Source organism: Bufo gargarizans, chromosome 3 (genome assembly GCF_014858855.1).
Source record: "Bufo gargarizans isolate SCDJY-AF-19 chromosome 3, ASM1485885v1, whole genome shotgun sequence".
NCBI lineage: Eukaryota > Metazoa > Chordata > Amphibia > Anura > Bufonidae > Bufo > Bufo gargarizans.
The window spans coordinates 8696678-8709853 of record NC_058082.1 but is presented as its reverse complement, the minus strand read 5'-3'; the positions used below and the strand labels follow the sequence as shown (position 1 = coordinate 8709853).

At 34.6% G+C, this 13176-nt stretch overlaps 1 protein-coding gene across 3 annotated transcripts in view; it reads right to left on the bottom strand.

Annotated features, from left to right (window-relative positions):
* Positions 1–2612: 2612 nt before the first annotated feature.
* Positions 2613–13176, bottom strand: part of LOC122933204 (beta-arrestin-1) — a 136432-nt gene continuing 125868 nt past the window's right edge. For all 3 annotated transcript variants that reach the window (XM_044288047.1, XM_044288048.1, XM_044288049.1), the window contains 2 exons: positions 12604–12655; positions 2613–8228 (listed from right to left, as the gene is read on the bottom strand). In XM_044288047.1, coding sequence (XP_044143982.1) covers positions 8117–8228; positions 12604–12655 — 164 coding nt within the window. In that variant the 3' untranslated portion in view covers positions 2613–8116. The remainder of the gene's footprint in view (positions 8229–12603; positions 12656–13176) is intronic.

Sequence of the window (13176 nt, the reverse complement as noted above, 5' to 3'; positions counted from 1 at the left end):
GAGGTCACAGACTGGAGATTACTTACTGTAGTGAAAAGAGCAGAGTATAAAGGGGAGAGGTCAGCGACTGAGAGCAGGATCCCCAGCAGCACAGAGCATTACAGGAGAAAGTTACATAGCACAGGAAGATGAGTTCTCAGCAGCACAGAGTATTTTAAGAACAGACGGTGATGAAGTTGTGGGAGGTCACAATTTGAGTAGTTATAATGTAGAAGACACGGCGTCCACAGCTATACAGAGTATTTCAGGAAACCTCAACACATGAACCAGTTCAAGTGGACCACCCTCCTAACAATTTCCGTTTTTTAGTACATGCATATTTGATGTCAGTTATGTCCATTATTTTTGCTCCTTTTTTGATGGGACTTTGTTTTTTATACTTTTTATTTTATTTAGCTTTTTTTATGCACAGGAATAAAATGTAAGTGAAGGATCAGTTTTACATACTTTTTAACACTTTTTATAATTAGTGCTGGGAGTGGGGCTGGAAGCTGTGATGTGGCATTAGTTTTTACTATTTTGTTTATTTCACACTCTATGCCTCCCGTACAGTCATACAAGACGTTTGGGGGTTGGGAAAGGGGGGGATATTTGACCTTTTATTTTTGAATTACTGATATCTCTTGGGGCTGACATAGCTCCAGCTACAGGGGTGGACCAAGGCTGTTCAGCCTCACAGCAGAACAGATCTGGATGTGCTAAGACCCAGCAGCTCCTACAGTTCTCCAGCGGAGCAGGCAGCAGCAATGCCTCTGGTACTGCGCAGAACCTCATCACCATCTAGTGCTCAAATAAAGGAGCCAAGACTCTGCTGATGACAATCGTCTGTGCCACCTATGAATTTGGTCTATTAGAGGGGCGTGGCTGGGACATTGCGGGGGCGGGGTTGTTAGTCTAGCGGTGTCCCTGATGGCGGCACATTCATATGAACATTATGGCCCCCAAACTGCAGCCGAACACCTATTTTGGGGAGGGTTTTTCAGACGACCCCTCGCTTCCCCTTTTTTGTGATCCACTTCCCAGGATTGTCCAGGCACATGCAGGACCCACCCTGATAACCAACTCTGCCAGAGATGCTGCTATACCCTGTGACGGATCCTTGCCTCTGCGTGAGGAGCACGCGATCAGGACAGGGTATGTCCTCTGAATCTAAGCAAACTGTTTCCATTCACTGACAGCAAGCAGAGATCTCGAAATGAGACACAAAGTCAATCGGTAAGTTGCTGAGCTTTTCACCCTGCAATCATTCAACTTTATTTATGCATCCACACCTCCTATATTTAGTTTGATTATCCCCGTGAAAAGAACTTGAGGAGGCGGAGCTTATGCAAATGCATTCGGGGCGTTCCTAGAGGTTTCGTTCCTGAGCCATTCAGGCGTGGCTTTAATCTTGACAGGTGTAACATGTCTCTGTGGGAGTATACACACAGTGCTCCCCCTAGTCTGCTCGGTATTTCACTTGTTAGAGCAGAAGTTTATGCTTCAGAGCTGCACTTCCCTTTGTAACTTAAAAAGATTATGCCATGATTGATGTAAAAAATGAAACATCATATAATACATGACAGTCTCTGTCTAATAAAACTAGAACCAGCCCTGTACCTCACATGGATCCAGAGATCTCCCAATTCATTGCTCCAATTGTTCTGCTAGATTTATTTCAGGCTGGCAGCTCAGAGGGCGTGTCCTTTCTGCTGCAGCTCTCTCCTTATCAGAGCTAAGGGGGCGTGTCCTTTCTACTGCAGCTCTTTCCCTGTAACTGCCACACCTTCTAACAGAAGATATGGCTGGTAGGGAAATGGCTTGGAACCGAACCAGAGTTAGGGAAATGTTTTTTTACAGTACAAATTAATTTATGAAGTTATTACACAAAGTCTCGTGAGACTTCGCGAAGTAATAACTTCGGTTTATCGGAGCCAATACATTCTAATACTATATGGAGCTCCTGCTCTGTATAGTATTAGAACACATTTTTATGCGAATCGACTTTGGATGTTTTATCCGAAGTCGATTCGCTCATCCCTAATGGCTACTGGCAATTGAAGATTTAAATGTGTGTGTGACCCCCTCAGTGAGCTGGACAAGATATAAGGAAAAGAACAAACAGCAGATGGCGCTATACAGATACAATATATTGAATAACTCAGTGACTATACAAAATTTTTAATTACATGCAATTACAAAAGTATTCAGATCTAAGCGCTGGTTTGAAAAATCTAGAATATTTTTCACAGCATAACCCCTTTTAAAGGTTAACTCTATAGGCTGCCATATTGGTGGCAGTGGAGGCACTGCATACCCCCCTGCACTCCCTATATTAGCCTCTATGCCTTAATGTCCACATGATGGCCCACAGTCCCCTTGGGTGCCAGCAATGCAAAAATGCACTTGTGTTTTTCCAAATAAAATCAGTTTTCTCTATTTTACTCCCATATACGTATCCCAGGAAATAAAGAAGAGACACTCCCATGAGGAGTTAGTGCCGCCCCCTTGGAGGCCACAGAAATGCAAATATTGTTTCTATTCACTTCAGTGGATGACACAACTTCCAAACACACCAGGACACACATTAGTTTCCTGACACATTGTGACGGAAGAATCACAGGACGCCAAAGTTTCTGACTTCTGAGTTTAATAAACTATAATAATCTGAATTACCCGACATACTGAAACAACGTAGTCACAACATAGAGAACTGAGAAGCTGTAGGAATAAAACGTACAAAGTACTTTACAAAGAGTATCGCACAGGATCATACAGAAAAAAAAAAACAGGATTCCTACCAGGGGCGGAAAACACTCAATGTCATAACCCACTGGAGGGAGCGGCACCAAGATAAATTATCATAGTCAACCTCAACTCCATGGACAGTTCTGGTGGTCACCACCTGGAGTCACAGCCGGGCCCCTGGATACATGGGATGGCTCAGCTGCATCGCATTATGACCAGGATGGGGGGTGATTCAATGATCAAAAAGAAGGTAAAAGTAACAGAGACATAAAATAGCGAGACAAGGAATTCTGGTAAAAAAAAAATAAATCCCATATTCAAGTAGATTGGGAATCTTTTTGAATTTGTTTAACATTTGGATGCTGATTGGCTGGAGTATACATGCAGCCAAGCATACCCCTGTCTTATACATAATATGATAGTTTTGGGATTTTTTTTTTTTTCTTTTTGTAGAATTCCCCTATAATTTAAAATAATGGTCTCCAAAAGAAAGTTATAAAATAGTTGTACTAAATCCATCAAAAAAATTGACAACCAATGAAATCAGAGCAAAAGAGCCAAAGTGACAAATAATGGACAGATCCTTCCCTAGATGATTTAGATGATTTTGCTGAGGAGTATCAGCATCTGACACTTTGGTTTAAAAATACTCAAAATTTTCACAATTTTTGTGTGTTGGACAAATGTAATTATGATTTTTTTTTTCATGCTAAGAATAAATGTACTGTCAATTTAAGGATGTTGTATTTATATGCAGCACATTTCTATTCACAGTGCTCAGTCTGGAGGAAGAGCCGGTATCTTCAAAAATGTTCTCGGGCCAAGATGAATCAACTGGAGAACATTGTTAATCTTCAGGATGAAAGCTGAAAATATCTTAATTCTTCGCTCTAAAACCCCATTAGAAAGTAAATGCCTCCTCTGCCTCCTATAATGTAGTGGCTAAGGGGCTAGGGGCAACCACCATACCATCCACCGGACCCAAATCTCTCCAAGGTGTCCAGTAGAGAGGATGTGGGTCTTCTGTAGATGGCCAGTGACTAATGGAAAAAAAATGAGATTCTTTTGAAAAACTCTAAAGGGGCTGAAAACTTAAAATACAATTTTTTTTTATACTGACCCCGCTTCCCGAAGGTTATGAACGTTCTCCAGAAATGTATTTTTGACTGGAGAACTTCCTTCAGTTTCCGGCCGCTCCCTCTTCACATTTCAAAAGGTACAATATAAAACATTGAGATCGCCATGAAAATGTATTTCACAGAGATTCTGAATGAATCAGAAATGAGCAAAAAATTAGCATTGTATTTATTGATTCCACCAACGATCCATTAAAAGTAAAAAAAAAGAATTTAAATAATTCCGATGGAGCAAAGAGATAATAAATTTAAAATCATTATAATTTCCATTATAGCAATAAAGGATTATCACCTATTTCAATGTCACAAATTTCCATAATTGAGAGTTTTCCTTCCGATCATTTGACAAAACTTCCATTTTGTTTTTCATAGAAAATGTTAAAAGGTTTTTGTTAATGTTTATTTTTTTTATTTTTAAGTTTAGAATTTCTCTTTTTATTACCATGGACCCACAAACTAATGTTGATATTTGCCAAATTATCTGTCTATTTTTTATGCAATTAACCAAATTTTTATATTAAAAGAAAAAAAGTTACAGTCCCAGTTACAGTGGCCATGGCTAAGCAATTAATGTTAAGCCCCTCATTAAAATATTCCTTTCCAGTATTATTTATATGAGTTTGTCCAATTTTCATATTATGATACTTTGAATTTTCTGCCAAAGATCAGCAGAATGGAGGCACAGTCCCTTCATCAAATATCCAGATATAGACCCTATCCATACAGTGCTTGTACTTGGTACTGCACCTCAGCCTAACTCACATTTAGTGCAAAAAGTAATATTCCGACATATTTTTATCAGAGCAGTTGTTCAAAAACATTCAATTATTATCCCAATTTTTTTACTATGAATTTTTTTACTCGTTTTCCATGTTAAATCGGTCAAAAAAATTTGCTGGTATTTCAATAATAACTAAATATCAGTCCCATCCAAGAAGTTGTTTGCCTGTTACCAAAATTACTCAAAATTCTTCCATGGTCCCTTGTCCTTTAAAACTTACAGATTTTTTTGTCCCAAATATATAATATATATAGTTATACTAACATTTTGTATAATTTGCAGAAATGAACCCAAGGAAGATCTTAGGAGTATTATATTCTATTTTGCAGATAATTTCAAACATTTCTGACATTATTTTTTTCATTTAGGCCATTTTTTTCTGAAAACTAAAAACAGAATATCTAAAAATGTGTTATTAAAGGCTAATAAAATAGTAAATAAGTTTAAGTGGAAACCTAAATCTGTTTCGTCTCTGAAAATTTAGGTACATTTTTAGGCAATTTTTTAAATTTAGCTTGATGATTTTTTTTATTCTATTTTTTACAGGGCTGTTAAAAAAATTTGTAATAATTCACAGAATCCACCTACATGATAAATTAAAAGCTCTTAATGTACAGATTAAGAGAAAGAATCTTCAAAAAGGTACAGAGGATGTTCCAATTTTTGGCATTAAAACAAAAAATAGGTAAATAAAAAATAGAATTATGGAAAGAACATTTTTATGGAAAGAAAAATAAAGACATACATTCAGTCCCCATCTTAGCTCCCATATAACAGTGTTTTCCGAGCATGAATATGATTTCTATCATAATTTAACAATTTTAAAGAAAACAATCCTGTGCAAATTAGTAGTAGTATAATAAAAATATTAACTAATAAAAACTATAAAAAAATAAACAAAATCATTTTGACAAAAATGAAGCTATGTTCACAAGTTATGGTCACTGTTACTAAATATACATCTTATGCATATGATGAAAAACGTACTTGAATAGTCATTATACAAAGATAAAATATTTACACAGGAAATAAAGCGAAATTAAGTTATGAAGCTGTAATTAGTGCTGTATACTGAGCGAAAAGCAATTCATAGGGTTCAGCAGATAATGTGGGACGATCCTATGGATGATGACCGGTTGCCACTATACCCTGATGGCGTCTATTGAAAAACACTCGCCTAACTTTTGGTTTATTTTTCCAAAATTGGAATGGCATTTCTTATTCTACGAGCAGATGATCAAATAGGCATCATCCCATTGATAATATTTTTTTTCAAGGTCTAATAAATAAAATTTTCTTCCTCCCCAAAAAAAGTTGTTTGTTTTTTGGGTGGAGCATGACACTGTCATTTGCCTTAAATGCTTGTCAACTCAGGACCCAGTAAGTTTTCAAAAACTGGATCTCAAAGAAGATCCCAGTTGGATCCCTTATTGGATCTTTAAAGGGGTTGTCGGTAATTGTTTTTGTAAAGGGTTAGAAAAACATAGTCATACTCACCGCTCACCACCACCTCTCTTATTCCACTTCCTGATCCCTCTCAACACTCCAATAAGGACCACACAGACAATCACTTGACTATATGAGAGGGGGAAAAAGACTAGCCGTTACCCAGGAAGTGCAACCAGGCAGATGGTGTTGGGTTTAGTCAAGTGAGTGTGACTTATGTTTTAGTTTTTTTATTCCATTTTGATCCATCTTAAAAAAATACCAGATGAACAGTCCCTTTAAGACCCAGTGACCTACATGTGCATAATTTTCACAGTTACCCACAACTCCAGTTCCTATCACATTGAAATAGCACATCAGGATATCACCCAATAAAGACGGCAACTGACCCCACTCATATAAAAAATAGAGAAAAAGAGTAGGGCTGTTAATAGGCCCATAGGGGAATCAATGTTTAGGCCTTATAACTGTAAAATAATATCATACAACACTAAGCTTATAAACTCACAAATTACAGGATCTTCTTATACTTCTTCCAAGAAGATTAAAAAATCTAGATATGATATTCAAAAAAATAAAATAAAATTGGGACAACTAAACTGTAATAGAATTTTTACTGTAAAAACAGTGACTGTAAATTTCCTATGTCTGTGTTCGGGCCTAGACAAATAACACATTCATAATAATAAAATAAGAATATCTTCCATTTTACTACTAAACTCTCTACTCTAAAAATAAACTTTATTTTTGCCTTTTATTTGTCCCATGATCTCAGTATGTTGTTTTATTTTTTTGGATCACGACAATTAAAAAAAATGATACACTCACTTCCTCTGCCGGAGATAAAAATTAAAAATGAATGTTAAAAACTGTTTTCTCGTGAAGCCTTCACCTGTGCTTCCAAATTTTAATATTGAGAATTGTATTTTTTTGTTTAGCTGTGGTCCTGATTTAAACATGTTTATTTGGAAATTGACCCAAAAAAGGCAGGTAAAGCAGGATTCGATGGTATTATTAATAAAAAAAATCAAAATTGAAATTTCCTAAATCAATGTTGTGATAAAATTCCGATATTGGATTATGAACTCTGAGTCGTTCATACAACCAGTTATTGAGACTGCATCATCTAAAATAGTCCTCTTATGAAACCCTGTTTAACTTGGTTCCATAAAAAACAAAAAAACTGCCAAAAAATTCACAGGGTTAAGAATAAGTTCACTTTTATGAGTAGCCATTCTCTATTGCTGATAAGAATTTGATCACAAATGAACCCACTGGACCAAATCAGACCTTCCTAGATATCTGCCTGAAGAGTGATCCAATATTGATCGAAATAAAAAAATCTAAATTCTCCATTTCCCTTTACCTCAAGTCTAGCAATAGGTAAGAATACCAAGACCACCCCTTTATACTCAATACTTGTCCAAGACAAAAAAACTCTTCAGAATAGAACAGAGTTATCGCCACTTAAAATTCAGACAAAGTTTGTCCTTTTTTGTATCAAAAAATTTCTCTTCCTGTTTTTGAATTGTCATGAAATAAATTTTTGAATGTGCTAAAGTGCCATTAGATCTTACCAGTTTCACTAACAAATGTTAATACAGTAGCCATTGAGAATGCTTCCGTGTGTAAAAAAACGCATTAGCTTTTGATTTCCTTTGAGGCTATATGATTTTTTTGACTAACTTTTTGTTTTCCGTAACAAATACTTGTATGATTCTACTGTAATTATACAAAATGCATAAAAGACTTGATTAATAGAAAAGTGCTACAAGAACTCCTTACGTACAGTAATCGGTTGCACGAATCATGATTGTACTCTAAATTCTCACATTTTTTTGCTTAAGATAGTGTTAGCCAGAAGTGAAAAGAAGTAGCGAGATGCGGATCGACAATTATGGCACAGCAAGAAGATTATAAGGGCTGCCAGAATCTGGGTTACTTTTTTAGGGGGGCTCTTTAGAGTACAAATAAAGGTGCCCAATCCACAAGTTTTACACGGTGATCAGGTACAACAGGTCCCTGTTTATCTATCATTCGCTGGAGGCGAGTTCGTCCCTTCGTCTTCCTCTTCCTTGTCGTCTTTCATCCCTTTCAGTCGCTGACGAGCAAAATCTTCAAAGACGATGTCATCATCGCTTGGGTAGAAAACAAAATTGAAAAAAATTAGGATGTCAAAATAATGATTATGGGAATTTCAGCAAATTTTTTGTGATGTTTTTGTGATGGTCTAATTTCTGTGGTTCAACATGAAACATCAAGGATCACAAGTTCTTGAGAAGAATTAAGAAGACACCAGGGGACATTTGTAGAGGCACAGAGATGGACCCTCATAGTTTTAAACTAATGGGTGCCATGGTTTATTTGAGAACTATCAGCCATTTATCACCTAAGAGTGGTCACAATTATTTTTTTTTACTTTTTTCCAATAAATAAGGCATTATATGCATTTCTTCAAAGTCCAGGGAATTGGGGCTTCTTTCCCCTGAATCCAATTGAGGGAGGGGGGCATTATATCAGAGGTATTGCATGGTACATGATAGACCACCAAAAATCATTCACTACAGCAGAAAAAAAAAATGACCCTATAATAGAGTTGGCTGCTCATTAAAGAACAAAAATTGAAAAAACTAATCAAAAAAGTCTACTTTTAAAAATATTATAGATAGTGAGGAGGAAAGGTGATAGCTGACAGAGATGAAAAAACACAGCATTTTATAACACAGTTCCACTGTAATTATTATGTTGAATGGCTGAAAGCAAAAGCATTTGGCCACAAGATAAAGGCAGAGAAGAGTATAAAACATAAAAACTGAATATTACAGAAATGTGCTCAACTAAAAACATTCAGTGATGTAAAGCAAAAAATATATAGTGCTAATTAACAGCACATCCAATTAGAAATAAGCATCAAAAGCATACAGTATACCTATACTTCTACATAAGGACAGTATTATAGTAGTTATATTCTTGTACATAGGAGCAGTATTATAGTAGTTATATTCTTGTACATAGGAGGCAGTATTATAGTAGTTATATTCTTGTACATAGGAGCAGTATTATAGTAGTTATATCCTTGTACATAGGAGCAGTATTATAGTAGTTATATTCTTGTACATAGGAGGCAGTATTATAGTAGTTATATTCTTGTACATAGGAGGCAGTATTATAGTAGTTATATTCTTGTACATAGGAGCAGTATTATAGTAGTTATATTCTTGTACATAGGAGGCAGTATTATAGTAGTTATATTCTTGTACATAGGAGCAGTATTATAGTAGTTATATTCTTGTATATAGGAGCAGTATTATAGTAGTTATATTTTGTACATAGGAGCAGTATTATAGTAGTTATATTCTTGTACACAAGAGCAGTATTATAGTAGTTATATTCTTGTACATAGGAGGCAGTATTATATTAGTTATATTCTTGTACATAGGAGGCAGTATTATAGTAGTTATATCCTTGTACATAGGAGGCAGTATTATAGTAGTTATATTCTTGTACATAGGAGGCAGTATTATAGTAGTTATATTCTTGTACATAGGAGCAGTATTATAGTAGTTATATTCTTGTACATAGGAGGCAGTATTATAGTAGGCATATTCTTGTACATAGGAGCAGTATTATAGTACTTATATTCTTGTACATAGGAGCAGTATTATAGTAGTTATATTCTTGTACATAGGAGACAGTATTATAGTAGTTATAGTCTTGTACATAGGAGTCAGTATGATAGTAGTTATATTCTTGTACATAGGAGCAGTATTATAGCAGTTATATTCTTGTACATAGGAGGCAGTATTATGGTAGTTATATTCTTGTACATAGGAGGTAGTATTATGGTAGTTATATTCTTGTACATAGGAGCAGTATTATAGTATTTATATTCCTGTACATAGGAGGCAGTATTATAGTAGTTATATTCTTGTACATAGGAGCAGTATTATAGTAATTATATTCTTGTACATAGGAGCAGTATTATGGTAGTTATATTCTTGTACATAGGAGGTACTATTATGGTAGTTATATTCTTGTACATAGGAGCAGTATTATAGTAGTTAAATTCTTGTATATAGGGGGCAGTATTATAGTAGTTATATTCATGTACATAGGAGGCTGTATTATAGTAGTTATATTCTTGTACATAGGAGTCAGTATTATTGTAGTTATATTCCTGTACATAGGAGTCAGTATGATAGTAGTTATATTATTGTACATAGGAGCAGTATTATAGTAGTTATATTCTTGTACATAGGAACAGTATTATAGTAGTTATATTCTTGTACATAGGGACAGTATTATAGCAGTTATATTCCTGTACATAGGAGGCAGTATTATAGTAGTTATATTCTTGTACATAGGAGCAGTATTATAGTAGTTATATTCTTGTACATAGGAGCAGTATTATAGTAGTTATATTCTTGTACATAGGAGACAGTATTATAGTAGTTATAGTCTTGTACATAGGAGCAGTATTATAGTAGTTATATTCTTGTACATAGGAGACAGTATTATAGTAGTTATATTCTTGTACATAGGAGGCAGTATTATAGTAGTTGTATTCTTGTACACAGGAGACAGTATTATAGTAGTTATAGTCTTGTACATAGGAGCAGTATTATAGTAGTTATATTCTTGTACATAGGAGCAGTTTTATAGTAGGTATATTCTTGTACATAGGAGCAGTATTATAGTAGTTATATTCTTGTACATAGGAGGCAGTATTATAGTAGTTATATTCTTGTACACAGGAGACAGTATTATAGTAGTTATAGTCTTGTACATAGGAGCAGTATTATAGTAGTTATATTCTTGTACATAGGAGCAGTATTATAGTAGTTATATTCTTGTACATAGGAGCAGTATTATATTAGTTATATTCTTGTACATAGGAGCAGTATTATAGTATTTATATTCCTGTACATATTAGGCAGTATTATAGTAGTTATATTCTTGTACATAGGAGAAGTATTATAGTAGTTATATTCTTGTACATAGGAGCAGTATTATAGTAGTTATATTCTTGTACATAGGAGCAGTATTATAGTATTTATATTCCTGTACATAGGAGGCAGTATTATAGTAGTTATATTCTTGTACATAGGAGCAGTATTATAGTAATTATATTCTTGTACATAGGAGCAGTATTATAGTAGTTATATTCTTGTACATAGTAGGCAGTATTATAGTAGTTATATTCTTGTACATAGGAGAAGTATTATAGTAGTTATATTCTTGTACATAGGAGCAGTATTATAGTAGTTATATTCTTGTACATAGGAGCAGTATTATAGTATTTATATTCCTGTACATAGGAGGCAGTATTATAGTAGTTATATTCTTGTACATAGGAGCAGTATTATAGTAATTATATTCTTGTACATAGGAGCAGTATTATAGTAGTTATATTCTTGTACATAGGAGCAGTATTATATTAGTTATATTCTTGTACATAGGAGCAGTATTATAGTATTTATATTCCTGTACATAGTAGGCAGTATTATAGTAGTTATATTCTTGTACATAGGAGAAGTATTATAGTAGTTATATTCTTGTACATAGGAGCAGTATTATAGTAGTTATATTCTTGTACATAAGAGCAGTATTATAGTATTTATATTCCTGTACATAGGAGGCAGTATTATAGTAGTTATATTCTTGTACATAGGAGCAGTATTATAGTAATTATATTCTTGTACATAGGAGCAGTATTATAGTAGTTATATTCTTGTACATAGGAGCAGTATTATAGTAATTATATTCTTGTACATAGGAGCAGTATTATAGTAGTTATATTTTTGTACATAGGAGCAGTATTATAGTAGTTATATTCTTGTACATAGGAGCAGTATTATAGTAGTTATATTCTTGTACATAGGAGCAGTATTATAGTAGTTATATTCTTGTACATAGGAGCAGTATTATAGTAGTTATATTTTTGTACATAGGAGCAGTATTATAGTAGTTATATTCTTGTACATAGGAGCAGTATTATAGTAGTTATATTCTTGTACATAGGAGCAGTATTATAGTAGTTATATTCTTGTACATAGGAGCAGTATTATAGTAGTTATATTTTTGTACATAGGAGCAGTATTATAGTAGTTATATTCTTGTACATAGGAGCAGTATTATAGTAGTTATATTCTTGTACATAGGAGCAGTATTATAGTAGTTATATTCTTGTACATAGGAGCAGTATTATAGTAGTTATATTCTTGTACATAGGAGACAGTATTATAAGGTGTACTGCACACCGTTTGGTATCAATAGTGAGTGAAGTTGTTCTGTAAATGACTTTTATCAAACAAGCAAATGAAGAAATACAGAAGAAAAATGCCACATCTTACTTTGATTTTCCTTTTTCTATGTGCATGCAAAGGTGAATGGAAAGCCATGCAGGGGAGACAGAATGGTTAGGTCAGACATTCAGCAGATACAGACATGCTCTCATGATCATGGATGTTATTATGCACAGGCGACATGATATGACAGGCGCTTGCAGCTTACTTTGTATCAAACTCTATGAGATTTGTATCTATAGGAGCTTCACTCTCAGGAACTATAAGAGAAAGTCACAAACAACGAGTCACATGAAAATGCCACAGAGACCAAACAACCGGGAATAATAATAATGGTAATAAAAAGGTTATAATATATGGAATATTTTATTATTATTATTATTAACAATATAATAATAATGATAGAAAATAAACTTTTCCATTGAGTTTCCAAGTAAATTTTCAGCCATATGGATGGGTCTCACTGCTCTGAATAGCAGACAGGATATTTCTCTATGCTAGAGGTAATCTTCTCTGGAATACATTACTTAGTCTTTTTGTGGTTCGGCTAAATAACACTTCTCTTTGTAACATCCACTGATGCCATGTCCTTTACCACTTCTGGTCTTGTCTGTGGACGGGGCCAGATCATTCTCCTTGGTGCATGTGCAAACCCCTGGATAGTTCAGGCCCCTTCCTCCCTTGTCCTTCGCTGGAGAAGCGAAATCTCCGTCCACAAGCCTGGTAAAGGAGATGACATCGGTGGATGGAGGATTTCGAGTCCATCTGACCGGATTCCATA